This window comes from Stegodyphus dumicola, chromosome 6, assembly GCF_044657685.1.
Source record: "Stegodyphus dumicola isolate Sdum_Otavi_A_Nest chromosome 6, ASM4465768v1".
Classification (NCBI taxonomy): Eukaryota; Metazoa; Arthropoda; class Arachnida; order Araneae; family Eresidae; genus Stegodyphus; species Stegodyphus dumicola.
In genome coordinates this window covers 223,488,789-223,505,603 of record NC_140773.1, presented here as the reverse complement: position 1 = coordinate 223,505,603, position 16,815 = coordinate 223,488,789, and the positions used below count along the sequence as shown (strand labels likewise).

Genomic DNA, 16,815 nt, shown 5'->3' with positions numbered 1-16,815 from the left:
GCTAAGTTAAAGAGAGAATACGAATATTGTATTCGATTGTCCTTTTTTGACAAAACAAGAGTTTTGTAGGAATATTTATATTTATTTTAAGTAACCAATTTTATTCCAAATAGTTCTTTCCTATAAGCCATCATTCCCCTAGTTGTCAATGCCAAAATATTTTAATTTGATAGCGCGTGTGAAGAAATGCAAATTCTACCTTGAGAAAAAAATTAAATACCTAGTTTTAGATAGCATATTCGATTTTACGTCACCTTTGTGTTGTGAGCGTCTATTTCCGCAGTTATTGCTGATTTACGTGGCTTAACAGCATTTACTTTGCTGCCACTAGTTTCGACTGCTGCCACTAGTTTCGACGCCATTTTAACCCTTTGCGGCACAGTATGTCTGGTCTGGACACACCTACAAATTTCCTTCCGTATGCACAGAAACATTGAATGAAAAAGGATTTATAGGTTACTATAGGTTACTCTGAACCTTCTTAATTTATAGTATATGGCAGCTCAACACAAACCAGTCCATATATTTTAGCCATGTTTAGTTTTTTTAAGACCCTCATTTTTCAAAAAAATCTTCCAGATTTTGGTACTATTCCGTTTTGAGGACCGTAAAAAAATTGCAGCGAAAATGTATGCGCAAAAGTGCCAAATCTAGCATACGCGCTGATTTCAGATTGCATAAGTTTATATAGCTCTATATTTTTTAAGATGCCATTGAAATACTAGTTTAATTTTTAAATCCTTTTTTGATATCCTATGGATTTTAACAATTTGGGAACTGCCCATGACGAAAAGTCTGCAATCGAATTTTGGGTAAATGCAGAATCAACCAATGCTTAACCCGTTTTTAAGAATTGCACATACTCGGTATCCATGTACACATCGACCTAATTTCACTTAAAAAAATCCCAGAATTGCACAAAAATGGCATTACGCGTACCCTTGACTTGTCTATGTAAACATCGACCTATTTTCATTTAAAAAGTAAAAGAAGATTGACAAAAATCCATTTGTTTTTGCCCTTTTAAAAAGCGGCAAACAAATAAGGGCGATTCTGCACTTTACCGAGAATTTTTTCAAAGAAAAGGCATAATTTATTATATAAAATTATGTTTGAACAACCAACGAGAGGAAGTTATGCTTTAGCGATAACTCGGTAGCGAAATAGCGATGCAGGCATTCATTCAGTTATGTTTAGAAATTTTTATGTAAATTATAATAATGATCTGAAATAATTATTTATTCTTATGCTTCCATTCAGTCATGTTTAGCCTTTCTGATATAAATTATAATAATAAAAAAATATTATGTGAAATTACCTTTTCACCTAAATTAAAACATCAATCTTAGATAGTTATTTACTATTATACTTTCTTTCTTGCGTTAGGATTGCCGCAATTATTTTTGGCAGCACTGGCATCAACAATAGTTTGGCGGATTTTTACAGCCCTCAAAACCGAATAGTACCCAGATTTTTTTCAGGGTTTAAAAGGAATTGTTTGAAAAGAAATTTCCATGTTATTTTTTGGCTGTATGTTAATCTCCTTATTCTATATTAGTTTTAAATTTTTACCTTGAAATCTTGCCTAAAACCAAACGACGAACCCTAGGTGTGCCCAGACCGGGTTCACCGATAATCTAGGACAACTGAAAGTCTGTTTTCTTTGTTTCTCTGCCTTTTATCGGTCAGTTTATTGACAACAATGCTCGTTTCAGCACTCTTTTCGAAGCTCTGTTCAATCAGTGTGTCCACTTTGGGCACACCCACAGAGTTAAAACGATAAGTGCTATCTTCACAAAATTTTACTTGTGTACTCCTCTAGGTCTAACTAGACTGCCTATCTTTTTCTTTTTTTTTAAATTAAAACTACGACTTTAAAAGGTAGCGTGCCGGAAAGGGTTAAGTAATATCAGTTTTCTGAACCCTGTAACGTGATTTCTACTACTTGTTAATATCTTCGAATTTTTAATTTAGTTCTGTTATTTCAGTTATCGCCCGGGTGAGGCGTAGTGTGTTAGCCTCAAGTTGACGCGTGAAGCTCCTATACGCACTTACTTCACGTATAGTTGTCACTTAGAAGATAAGCAAGTGGTTCTCACAAGTTATCTGTTTATCTCGGAGGAGAAGGTAATCGTTGTAGATAACGTTCTGAGAGAAACTCATTTGCATTTTTGCTGCTTATGAAGAGATAACCTTAAAATTACGGGTAATTCCTTTGATCACATGGAAAGAACTTCGAAGTGAAAAACGAAAAGGCTTTAAATCACATTTTTAGTAAATGAATGCGTTTCGGGACTCTTACGTTTTTAATCAAAGCAAACTTACTTCAGAATGATTGCAAAGTGACACAAGTCAGTTTCAAATGAATTGCTTTCCGAAGTCTTTGGAAGGATTTAAATTTCAAAAGACAGATGCAAAACACCTTTTCATTTTTCTGTACAGTAAATAAGAAACATAAACAATACGAGTCGTAAAATTTAAGTTACAAGCTTATCTTTCGCAAAAACTAAATAAATAAATTCAATGCTTTTCTTTTAGTGAAAGTTTGTATTTTGTTTTTCTTATTAATATGAAAAAGATATCTTTTCCCTATATTATCACTCTCAGGTTTGCGTCTCTAAAGATGGTATGTACAAAATTAAAAATTGAAAAGAATGAACGCGTTAATGTAAAAAACGAAAGTTTTCTACTGGCAGTTTCTATAAAAATATCAAACTTGCAAGAACTTACATTCACTAGCTGGAGCGGCAAGGCGTTCATCTTTACCGCATGATAAACCTGTATTTGGAAGAAAAAATCAAAAAGAAATCAGATATTTTAGGATATAATTAGATGTTCATAATCATACATATATGACGTAATACAATATATAAATTTATGTAAGATTTTAGAGATAACACAGGCTTTCTATAAATTAACGATACGAACACTGTAACTATAATAACATTCCTCCCTTTAAACATTAGCATTTTTGAAGAATACCATTCCTCAAAAATGCTAATGTGTAAAGGGTTTCATATAAATAAACGTAAATTTAGACTTAAAAAAAAGAACAGCTTGCTGGTGGCCGAACGGCCAGAATAGAAAACTGGAATAATTCTTTCAGAGTTCGTTGTATGTATACTGAGAGGCCTAACTGACTGAGTTTTCGCTATTCTTCCCATATCATCATTACAAGTTTAAATAGATCGCATGCTGGAATTATCCTTAATTAAAAATTAAAGCGTCTTTCCAATGTAAATGGCGATACATAGTCCCTTGCAAAATCTTGTCTATAACAGGAAATTCGGTAACGTATACGAACTCGGTCAGCTCATCTTCCTTTGCCTTTATAATCCTGATCTGTTTCCAGTTCCTTGCATTTCACTTTCTTTTTATCTGAGAACCATAACAGCAACGACGATATACAACGTAAATACAAGTTATTACAATTAGGAAGCAAATTTACATATATCATTAAATATTATAAATTTCAAGCATTATAACTTAAGCTTTTATCTCCAGTTATTTAAGCGCTGTAACTTCAGTTCCTACATATGTTTGATTAAAAAATATCTAACTTCATGCTCTAAATATTTTACTTTCGCGCCAGTGTACGTTAATTAGAACTTTAATTTGTCTCAGGAAGTGTAAGAAGCGAGTAAGACATACATTTCTGGAAGATGATAAAACGTCCTTGATATTATATATGTCTTGCATCTGATATTAAATATGTGTTGTAAGTAATAATGCAAGTATAGTTACTCGTCCGTGGTAAAGTCCCATAATATTTGGGGGTTTGGCAGTGAATTTAATAATAGTTTCGGGAAACGGCTACTTCAATATCACATTGCCTCGTGTTTGCATGGATTTTGTCAAGAACTGATGATTCGATTGTTTTTATTCATCTGAAAAGGATACAATTCCGAACACGTGGGATTAAAATACTTCTGAAATAGGTAAATTAACTTTAAATTGTGTTCTATATTGCAAAAAGAAGTTAATAGATTATAAGGTATTTTATCTCTACGTTCTGTATGCCTTCGTGGTGTAACGGTAGCACACTCGGCTCGTATTCCAGAGGTCCAGGTTCGAGTCCCGGAGAGGGCATTGCTCATTTTTCATGTCTCCAGCATCAAAATAACCTAATGACTCAATAAGATATAAAAGAAATTGAAATTGCTATAAAATATGTTTTAAAGTAGAAAATGTTAAGTGGTTACATGAATTTATATTTCATAACGAAGAATACCGATAGAACAGAAAGCGACTTAAGATATTTTACTGATTTTGCATTTAAACTAGAATGTTATAAGCGATCAATTTGCAATGCAAATTCAGATTTCGCAATTTTCAAATAGGTTTCAAAGATACTGAAAGTTTACTTTCCAAAATTGATTATAATGCGTACAGTTTGATTGATATAACGTTGATATAATGATAAAATGATATCGATTGATATAATGATATACAGTTCGACTGATGTAATGATACAGTTCGATTATTGAAAACTTTGAGAATGTATCAAATTTGTTAAAACTAAACGAACTGCAAAAATTACTTTTTTGGCAAAGAATATGTAACTGCAAATGCAGAATTTTTCATTGAAAGCGAAACGAAAGTAAATTCATGGAATGCATTTAATGATTTATTATTAAATGAATATGGTATTTTGTGCTCAATTACACGAACTGTTATCTGAATGTAAAATGCAAGAAAAGAAACTCTATATGAACACTTTCTGTTAATTAAAAATCTGTGTTCCAAAGATAATATTGAAAATGCCGTTTTGGTGGAATATATTATTAATGGCATAAATCGTTCTGCACAAGATAAATCAATTCTTTATAGGTGTAAATCTTTGGCGGAATTTCAAGAAGGTAAAATAAGAGCAAATGCCCTGCTTCAACTGCGAGAATCCTAGTCACGTGAATTTGTAAGTATAAAGGCGAAAAATCTTTCAGTGTAATTTATTTGGTCACGTAGCTGCAGAATGTGGGAGAAATAAAACAGTTTTAAGCGTCGTCAATCATGTATGTGTAAACAACAAACAGTTAAATGATATACATACGAGTAAAACTGTGTTTATAGATGCGAAAAGTATTTCTATAGTAATTGGCTGACCTAGTATTTTAACTTGGCAGACTTTAGTAATAAGAAAATAAAACCTACTCACTATTTTAAAGGTTCAGTAGAATTGTTGAATATGAGATTATATCCAATATTATGTTGTTCCTCATGGAAAAATTTAAAATGCTATTGGGAATGGGCTGGTTCGACTAATGAAAAATACTAATAACAAAGGGAGTATTCCTGTAAATTAGAAGTTTGTAGAGTCATTGGGTTTATCCATGCTGGAGACGTGAGAAAAGCGCAATGCCCTCATCGGGACACGAACTTGGGACCCTTGGAATACGCGCCGAATGTGCTACCGTTACGCTACGAACGCATAGAAGAAAGAAATGAGAGAAAATACCTTATATACTCCCACTTTTAAAAGGCGACAGGGAATTAGAAGACCCAGTCGCCAAATCCTGGTGGTGACGAATTATGCCCATCACCTTTTTTAGTTCGAGTGCCATTTGTAGAGGCATTATGTTATTTTTTGAAGCAGGAGATGAGGAAAAATGTGCAATGCTCTCTCCAGAACACGAACCTGGACCGCTCGAATACCTGCCGAGTGTGCTACCGTCACACAACGAAGACATGCTGAAAGAAGGAAGAAAATACCTTATAAGTTCACTATAATTTAATGTATATAAATGTATAACAAGGATATTACTCAGATATTTGTTCGGATGTTAATAAAAATGTAAGTTAAAGTAAAACACTTAGTTGAAAATTTCATTTCTAATAAAACAATGACTACTATAGAGGAAAACAAGATTGGCCCAATTAAGATTTGAAATATTGAAATGAAATACAAGATTGAAGCTGAGAAAGACGGTGTTAAAGTTTGTTTGGAATGTGAAGCATTGGAAAGAACTAAAGAAGTATTATCAAATCAAAAGATATAGATGCAATTGATGCATTAAGAATTCTTTAAGAAAAGGAGAAAAACCTATCAAAAAGATAGTATATCAAAAGAGAAGGAAATTCTTTCTCAAAAAGATAAAATATACCGATTAGACGAATAAATAAAATGTGTGAAATTTCAGTTAAAAGATTGCGACAAAAATAAATTGAGAAACTCAATTGCGAAAAATAAAGGTTGTGAAACTAGTGCATAAGGGAATAAAATGTTTTAACTGAAACCAGTTTGTTTGCAAATCTAATGAATATGCTGATGAAATAAAAAAAGACCTTTATCAAACGGTATCCGCCGAAAATGTCGCGGCAAAAACATCGAGGACGAAAACGTTGCGGAGAAAACAGCGCAAGGCGAAAACGTCGTGGTACAAAACATTGTGGAAGAAAATAAAGCAAAGAGAAAACGTTGCAGTTCTAAAACATGATGGCACAAAACATCGTCGTCGAAAATAAAGCAGTTCAAAAACTTGGCAATTTATAAACATCGTCGACGAAAATATCGTAGTAAAAATTAAAGTACCTAAAAATCATCGCATGAGATAACATCGCAGACATGAGTTTTTCAGGCTTTAATAACTGTAAAATTTAATAATTTTTAATAATTGTAAAAATTCGCATAATGGTTTGTGAGCGCAAGATGTAAAGAAGGATAATTTTTACTTTCATATTTTTTATTAACTAATAAGTATTTAAGACACAATAACACGCCGAATAAATACTAATTCAGAAGTCAAACAACAAAAATCAGCGTTAATTTACAAAATTTTCACAGGACTAGTTTCGATGGTTTTACCGAACCATCATCTTCAGCTGCAAAACCGCAAATGAACAAGATAGGAAATAATGTTTAGATAAGATAAGAAAGCCTGGACAAGAATAAGCAAGTGGCGCCATCTGTTGGCGAAACCAGAACTAAAACATAATTTCTCTAAAAGCCGAAGGCAAATTTGGATTGGAATTAGGATCGTTAACTAGAACAGAAAGATTTTTATGAATGTGAAATGCCTCTAGAAAATCCAGTTCTCCAATGGAAGATGTTTTTTGAATAATTTTGGCAGCAGAAAAATTGAAAGTGTGATTTTCGGACCAACAATGTTGAGCAACAGAAGACTTCTGTGTTTCCTTTTTTCTAACATATGCCTCATGTTCTTTGACGCGAAATTTTAAGGCTCTCTTAGTTTGGCCAATGTACATTAAACCGCACTGGCAAGGAATCCTATAAATACCCCAGGAATTCATATCCGGAATGGGGTCCTTGAGTATAGAAGTTGGAATTTTATTGATGGGAGAGTAAACAACCCGAAAGTTAAATTTCTGCAAAATATGTGCAACTTTATAGCTAATTGATGGAAAGAAGGGAATGACAACAGAATTTTTATAATCTCCTAAAATAAGAGTGTGGCTTTTAGTGTGTTGAGATGAGAATTTTTTAACTGCTTGATTAATAATGTTGGGTGAAAAGCCCCTGTCAATAGCTATTGCTTTTAAATAATTTAGTTCTTCATCAAGGGCTAGTTTGGAGGAGCAAACTTGAAGAGCACGGAAAACATAGGAATAAAATGAAGCTAACTTTTGTTTAGTCGGATGACATGATTTAAAGTGTGGTGGAAGGCAAACCGATGAAGGTTTACGGTAAACTGTAGTACTGAAGTTGGATGTGTTACGTGTGACCATAATGTCGAGAAACGGAAGAGAATTGCAAGTCTCAAGTTCAAAAGTGAACTGAATAGCAGGATCAATAGAATTCATTGTTGAAAGAACTCTATTTAAATCATCTTTATTACCTTCAAACAGGGTAAAAGTATCGTCTACGTAGCGGAACCATGCCGGGAAGTTTAAAGTTTCAAACAATTTTGATTCATAATAATGCATGTAGATATCAGCCAGGATGGGACTGAGGGGGCTTCCCATGGCTAATCCCTCAGTTTGCTTGTAATATTTTGTTTTTCAAACAAACACATTTTGTTTTCCAAAATAAATATTACAAGCAAACTGAGGGATTAGCCATGGGAAGCCCCCTCAGTCCCATCCTGGCTGATATCTACATGCATTATTATGAATCAAAATTGTTTGAAACTTTAAACTTCCCGGCATGGTTCCGCTACGTAGACGATACTTTTACCCTGTTTGAAGGTAATAAAGATGATTTAAATAGAGTTCTTTCAACAATGAATTCTATTGATCCTGCTATTCAGTTCACTTTTGAACTTGAGACTTGCAATTCTCTTCCGTTTCTCGACATTATGGTCACACGTAACACATCCAACTTCAGTACTACAGTTTACCGTAAACCTTCATCGGTTTGCCTTCCACCACACTTTAAATCATGTCATCCGACTAAACAAAAGTTAGCTTCATTTTATTCCTATGTTTTCCGTGCTCTTCAAGTTTGCTCCTCCAAACTAGCCCTTGATGAAGAACTAAATTATTTAAAAGCAATAGCTATTGACAGGGGCTTTTCACCCAACATTATTAATCAAGCAGTTAAAAAATTCTCATCTCAACACACTAAAAGCCACACTCTTATTTTAGGAGATTATAAAAATTCTGTTGTCATTCCCTTCTTTCCATCAATTAGCTATAAAGTTGCACATATTTTGCAGAAATTTAACTTTCGGGTTGTTTACTCTCCCATCAATAAAATTCCAACTTCTATACTCAAGGACCCCATTCCGGATATGAATTCCTGGGGTATTTATAGGATTCCTTGCCAGTGCGGTTTAATGTACATTGGCCAAACTAAGAGAGCCTTAAAATTTCGCGTCAAAGAACATGAGGCATATGTTAGAAAAAAGGAAACACAGAAGTCTTCTGTTGCTCAACATTGTTGGTCCGAAAATCACACTTTCAATTTTTCTGCTGCCAAAATTATTCAAAAAACATCTTCCATTGGAGAACTGGATTTTCTAGAGGCATTTCACATTCATAAAAATCTTTCTGTTCTAGTTAACGATCCTAATTCCAATCCAAATTTGCCTTCGGCTTTTAGAGAAATTATGTTTTAGTTCTGGTTTCGCCAACAGATGGCGCCACTTGCTTATTCTTGTCCAGGCTTTCTTATCTTATCTAAACATTATTTCCTATCTTGTTCATTTGCGGTTTTGCAGCTGAAGATGATGGTTCGGTAAAACCATCGAAACTAGTCCTGTGAAAATTTTGTAAATTAACGCTGATTTTTGTTGTTTGACTTCTGAATTAGTAATAAGTATTTGCTGAAAATGTAAAATGGAAACTTAAGTATAGAAAATTAATGCAATCTATAGAACTTCAAACTGACATAGCTAACTAACAAAGGTCATTAATAAAATATTTTTTATTAGTTTTACTGGTAATTTTTCAAGAAAAGTATTATCTAAAAAATAATAGAAAAAGAAAGATAAGTAAAAAATTCTAAGTTAATTATGAGATAATTTTCTTCACTTTTGTTAATCTGATACTCTTATAATGAAAATTACTTCTTGTTTTATTTAAATTTCTTGTTTTGCTTTTTTAAAAACGTATTAATTAATAAAAAATATGAATGTGAAAATTATCCTCCATCTTGCGCACACAAATTATTATGCGAATATCCATTTGCAATTACTAAAGCCTTAAAAATCATGTCTGCGATGTTATCATCATGCGATAATTTTGTAAGTACTTTATTTTTTACCACGATATTTTCGACGACGATGTTTTTAAACTGCGAAGTTTTTGAACCGTTATATTTTCGACGACGATATTTCGTACCACGATGTTTTAGAACTGCGATGTTTTCTCTTTGCTTTATTTTCTCCCACGATGTTTTGTATCACGACGTTTTCGCTTTGCATTGTTTTCTCGGCCACGTTTTCGTTCACGATGTTTTCGGCTGTAATCTATCAAATGTAACTGCTCTCAGACTAATTCTGCAAGCATAATGATGAAAAACAAAATTAATGTTGTATCTTTCGATCAATACTAACAGCCAAGTTCGCCTTATTCGAAAATGTGCTAGCGTTTGGTTTCTTCAATATCGAAAATTTTCTCTCAGGTACATCTAGTTTGGGCAGCTGCAGAGTTTCACGAATAGTTGTATAATAGATGGGTTAGATTTGACTGCAAGCTTATTGTAGTTAATAAAACGCAACTTTTAATATTGTAGTTTATGAAACGATATGGTTTAGTGCCGTTTTTAATATGGATATTATTGTAAATTATAGTGGGAATATAATAATAATATTCAATCAACATCAGTTTTTAACATAAGCCTTGAAAATAAATTTTAAATTGACAGTGTCTTAATGTTACAAATTCTCAATGACAAACTGTAGAGAATATAATATTTAATTATAAACCAACTAAAATCAAAATAAATCTACACTGGAGAGCCAAAAATTATGACCACCTACTCAATTACGCGTTGCGCGACCTATATCCTGCAGATCAGCTGCCCTTTGCATGGATTCCACAAGCTTTTGGATGACTACAGATTGGTTGTACCAAATGTCGCAGCGGTCGCGCAAGTCGACATATTCCGACATGGTGTTTGAGTTCTGAGCTACCACTCCACGACATCTAAAATGAGCTCTATGAGTTAAGATCCGGCGAGTTAGGTGGCCAAGACCTTAATTAGAATTCATCCTTATGCTCCTCGAACCACTCTAACACAATTCGAGCCTTGTAAGATGGGGCGTTATCCTGTTAGAATATTCCATTTCCAGTTGAGAAGACAGACGCAAGGTAAAAGTGCAAATGATCCGCAGTTATGTTCAGATACTCCGCAGCTTTCATCATCTGTTCTACCACAACTAAGGGTCCCAGAGTCGCCCATCAGAACGTCCCTAAAGCTTAAAGCCGCGACCACCACCCTGTGTATGACTTGCTGTACGAGGTGGGGAGCAAATGTTTGCCTGGAAGACGGCGAGACGGCGTACCCTGATACGACCATCGACTTGACGAATGAAAAATCGTGATTCATCCGACCAGCAACTGTCTTCCACTTATTAATGGTCAGTCTGGATGCTTCCGGGCCCACTGTAGGCATAGTTAACAATGACGCTCGGTCAACAGAGGCACACGAATGGCATGTCTGCTGTGCAGTTTCATATCCAACAGTGTACGCTAAACTGTGTGTTCCGAAACACTTGCACTTGGACTTGCATTGTATTGGGCTGCCAGCTGAGCCACTATCTGGCGCCGATTTTGCTGTACCAAAGCGGAACAGTCTCCAAGGTCCTTTTTCTTTGATGACGCTCGCGTGGACGTCCAACACCTTGGCATCTACTTCTGGTTTCACCGTCATCTGGTCAGTTTATTGTGTGCAAAAGAATTTATCGAAAGTAGAGAATCTAGTAATTCAAAGCTGCTTTTGTAAACATTTCAGTTGAAAAACATTTTCGGTAAGCAGAGATTGATTAGTTTATTATGTGCAAAAAATTAATCGAAAATAGAGATCTAGTATTCTTAATTTCCTGTTAATTGTTCAAAACTGAATTGAGGATCCATAAATTCGTTACATTACAAACTCAAAATCTATTATAATAATGACTATTACTCAAACATCAACGGTTTTTAAGTGCATAAAGATGTGATTTGTTTCCTCCTATCTTTAATGCCTGAAAACTAAATAACGCCGGTTCGGGTTTATTTTTATGCCGATTCACTTAACAGTTGCCAATGCGTTAAATTTTCATTTTCAAAAATCCTCTTCTGAAATACTATCAGCATTGGCTGCCGCCCTGACTGGTACAGAATTTAATACTTTTGAGTGCTGTTATAATTAAGCTTGGATTCAAATACCGGAGAAGCTATTCTTATTTGTAAGTCTACAGGGTCTGTGTGGTATGAGGGCATTCAAAAAGCATGTTCACCCAAAAGTCCTGTCAAGCGGATGTAGTAGAAGAGGAGGAAGAGGCTTTTCTACCGCCTCATCCTTCCCCGGGGCCGAAACTGTGGCGGAGCTCGGTAGCTAGTGGAGTGGGATTACACCTGTACGATCAATGGCGTGGTGGCCCACTTCACTTATATCTGTAGCTGTCACCACCGGCAGCAGTTCCTTCCCACAAATGGTAAACTTCTCTAGGAAATACTGCAAATATTCTGTAATTCATTGAAGCCATTTATATTTCCATATATGACAGATTATTTATTTTGGAGAATCCAGCAAATCTTGATTGATGTATGTCATCAATGAACCCAGATGTCTCAAAGTTATCTCCTTAGCCAAAATGTCATAATGCATACTTTTACAAAACATGCATCTAAATCATTTATTAAGAGACATTATAGATATATTTATTAAAAGCCATTATACATTACATATTTTAATTGAACTAATTTTCAGTGACAGAGTTCGATTATTTCATTGTACGCAAAAAATGCTTCATTCGTCAATGTTTAGTTTTTATGTTTACCATTTCACAACTTTCCATATATTACGACATAAGAATGCGTCTTGTACTTATCAGTTTTTGCCACTGTTAACTGCTGATACACGGGTTGGTTAACATTTTTCAGTCACAGTCTTTTTATATATCGACTTACATTCAAAAGACTAGTTTGAAATCACTTAACTTTCATCCTTAAGCCAATAGCCTTCCTACATTAATAATTCTCTATATCATTATCTCCCCATCACTTACCACTGGCCGAGTGGGTAAGGCCGCTGAACAAGATATTTCCGTTCGAATTCCGAATCGCCCTTGTATCGAACATTTTCCGCTTTTTTTTTTTTTTTTCATGTGTATTGGTACTTCTCTTCAAATGTCCTTCATGTCCCGCTCAGGTTATAAATTTTATCATGCTAGTTAAAGAGATGACTTTGTGTGCTGTGTTATACTCATATAAATAAAAACAGATTTTAATAAAATGGCTTTTGTACTTTATTCCTGCATTTTGAATGGAGGATGATATTTTAATCTCTTGACATAATTTTAAACTTTTGGGATATTTTTCCCTTTTTTATTTAAATAGCTTTTCTGGTGGGCAAACCCGCCATTTCAGGCAAACAACCAATTCGTAAGTATATTTCTTGTAAACAAATTAACGTTTTCAAAGTTTTAATTAATATGTTGCAGCAACCTGCAACAATCAGAAATCAATACCTTGCGCAACCCGCAACAACCAATTCTTAAATAAATTTTTTGTTACCAAATTAGCGTTTCCAGAATTTTTAATATATTGCAGCCGCAACCTCCTAGCAATCAATAATTAATATCTCGAGCAACCTATAGAAACTAGTTCGTAAATAATTTTTTTCCCAATATAGTGTTTTCAGAGTTTTAAATTAATATCTCAGCTGATTAAAATCTACAAAGAAGAAAATGGTCAAAATTTCCTGCGAATTTTCGGAATTCTGGGTACCTCTCTCGAAGGAGATGATGTTACAAACAGACAGACATTCACAGATTTTGATAGTATAGATTAAATCATAATTAAAATTCAACATATTCTAGGAATGACAGAGCCTGTTGCTTTAGAGTTTTAGCGCTTTCTTTCTGGAAAGGCATAAAATGAATCATTTGACTGAGATTTCTTCACTAAGAATTGTAAATAATATGCCTTAACTGTTGTCTGCATTAAAAAATAATGAATGTTGAATTTGGTCTCATGTATCAGGAAAGAATTGCTTGGAATCTTAAATTAATTAACCAGTTATTTATGATTCAATTCTTTTCCCTTTCCGTATTTCTCACCAGAATGTAAATTAGCAACAAGTATTTAAACTGAGGTTTTTGGATTTGAGACAGAAAGTGTTTTTGGCATCGAGTGCGCGCTACGTGTTTAAGCTCCTACCAGCTTTCATAGTTGTAATTTTTCGGCTTTGCATTCTTTCGCTGCTGACACTTTAATTCTGAAGCTCCGAAAAGAGTTAGGAGACAACTTCTAATTAGTATTTAATGGTGTAGTTCTTGACTATTGTTCAACATTTGATCAAATTTGTACTATTTTATTATATTTAACATCACCGAGAATTATATAAATTTATAACACAAGATCTTATGTTCTAAATTCTTTTTAAATAAAAAGGTTATTTTAACCTTCTCAAGACTCTATCATTGTTCTCAGAGATACAGGTAATACGCTTCAGATCTGTTAGAGTTATTTCTCTAAAATAGCATTACCAGATCAAGTGCAACCCTAAAAATGAATTCTTTTCTGTGAAATTAAAGCTTTCGATGCAATGAAAATGGGCATTCGTTTTCATACAGATTTAGAAATATGCGTGTTTCTTATCAGGATTAGGAAAACATCTATCAGCACTATCAGGATTAGCAAGATCCATATAAATGTTAACAAAATACTTTGGGGGGGGGAATTAGCTGAAGAAATTTAAGATAGGCCATCATTTATCCATTCAAAAATTACGATATAATTTTTAAGCTTTTAATATTTTATGTTGAATATTGTACTAATAAAGGAAAATTTTGTGCAAAAAAGCCCCAAATTAATGCAAAATAAATTAAAATCTGATACTCTTGAAATTTATATGTCGCATAATTTGCCAACATGCATTTTTAAATATTGTTTTTAATAAATTTCTCCACAGTATCAAATGCAGATTAAAATTACACACAAATTTCTAAAGTTCTTAATTTATAATTCTTAACAGAAAGTTCTTAATTTCTAAAAAGATACAAGTTCTTGATTTCAGTTCTGTCACTTTGGCACCACTTAAGGTTATATTATGTGATGCTATGTAGAGGTAAAGAGACCAGTAAGTAACCCCATACACTAACTAGAAAACCAACAATTTTCCGGCGTCCTCGAGTTGTGATGAAATTATAACTCCAGCCGACACTGAAAGTTCTGGCACTGCCGGCCGCATCAACGGCACTCCTACCTTTCAGCGTTAAATTAGCTCAAGTAAAATGCATTATATTACATGACTTACATAGCGATACATAGATGTACACTTTCGTGGTGTTATCTATTGTAGTGGGTACAGGTGACATGGTTCAGGACATTATATATTGCAGTAGCTACAAGTGGGATGTTCCCACGCTACAAATCATTTTTGTTTACTATCAAAATTGAATTAAAACTATAAAATTGTTTACAAAGCTTACATTCAAGTATTGTCGTATAGTTGTGCTGATACTTTAGAAACTCAGTTTTGAGGATTCATTTTGTGCTGCTACGCATATTTTTGCGATAATTGATTTGCAGAAATCACATTATACCTACCAGTACACTATTATTCATATTGTAAAGATGTATTGACATTATATTATTGCAGTGGCTAGAAGCAACTTGTTTTCTAGTTTATAGATCATGTTTACAATCATGACTTATTTACATCAATATTTATAATCAGCAGTCAAAAGTAAAATATAAAATAATAATAATAAGGACATAAATAAATGAGTTTGAAAAAAGAAAACATTAGCTTCATCTGCATACTTATGCATATTGTGTTCTTTTAGATATTTCTGAATACTTATGTTGATACATACTGAACTTATTTTTGTCAGTTCATTATATGCAATTTCGTGTGTTCTTACAATAATTAGATTGCCATAATTGCATTTCATAGTACATTACATTGTTAATACTTTACCAACTCAATTTTGACAATTTATAATGTGTGTTCGCTTCTGAGGTTATGTTATGTTACCTTATGTTACGTCGCATTGTAGAGGCCATCTATTATTTATCCTAAGTAAGCAGGTCGTAGCCCCTTGAACTCAAATCACGCTTAAATTACTTGGAACTCAACTCAATTTTCCTGGTTTATCTGAAAGGTTTGCGCTAAGCATTTGCAAATTTGCTATATTCTTATACCCCTTGTGAAACATATAAAATTCGTAAATCAGAGAACAATCCGTTCTCTTGTAAGAATCAACATCTGTAGCAATCTGTAGCAAACTACGTAACCATAATTTTTAAAATAGTTTTATTTTAGAAAATAATTAAATGTTCATTTAATAAACTAAAGTTCTCAAATTAAAATATACGTTAATGCTACGTTCAGTACTTCATAACAATGTTTTTGCTATTTCATTCTACAAAATCTTTAAAAATTTTCTTTTATTTTGTTAGCTTAAGCACAAAAGCAAGTTTGAGTTGACGAATGGAAAAATATGTTAAAAATATGTTAGATAGTTGAAAGGGATACTGGTAACAAAGCTGTAAAAAAATTTTAGATATAAAGTAGCAACACATTTTTATGGGGAATTCCACTGATCTTCCATTTTTCATATTTAAAATTAGGATTGTTTATATATCTTAATATGATACACGATTCTGGTACATTAATATTTAATTAAGCAATAGCATTAATAAAGTAAGGGATATTTCAAACCGCCAACGCTTACCGTTCAGTGTTATCCTAAAGCAATAATGCGAGTTATCGCCTGTAGCTCAAACTGTCTGTGGAAATGCAAGCACACAAGCTAAAAACTTAACTATTTTATCTCACCACTTGGCGAATTCCGAATAAAAATATTTCAAATAAAATAAGTTTCCTTACTTCGTAGTAGTTAACTAGACTCATAAATCAGCTGGATATATTACAAGTATTTCTAATAAAAGACACAACTCGAGCTGGACAACTTAACTCCAAATCAACTTATCAATCTGAACTGATGTCTGGCAAATATCTCAAACGAGCAATGGCTATACTGTATCTGAGGCAAGCATAGCAGCTGTTCACATAGCCCTAGCATCAATCTGCAATAATAACGATTATGGTTCTTCTTTTCGATTTACAGTATGCCACTTGTTAAACTAATCTTCACAAATCTCTGTACTGAACATGCACGTGACGTAACGAGAGATAAAATTGTTGTTACTTATGCTCACTTGTCTGACCGTAACATCAGTCCGAACCCACAAAATTACTCG

The 16,815-nt window shown here is 33.5% G+C and overlaps 1 protein-coding gene across 10 annotated transcripts in view; it reads right to left on the bottom strand.

Moving 5' to 3' along the window:
- LOC118181277 (meiosis inhibitor protein 1-like) overlaps positions 1–16,815 on the bottom strand; it is a 223,644-nt gene that overhangs the window by 195,605 nt on the left and 11,224 nt on the right. For all 10 annotated transcript variants that reach the window (XR_015041844.1, XR_015041845.1, XR_015041843.1 and 7 more), the window contains exon 2: positions 2,731–2,778. Coding sequence is in view for 7 of the 10 variants with exons in the window: in XM_085819592.1 (XP_085675718.1) it covers positions 2,731–2,778 (48 nt within the window). In the remaining 3 variants the exon portion in view is untranslated. The remainder of the gene's footprint in view (positions 1–2,730; positions 2,779–16,815) is intronic.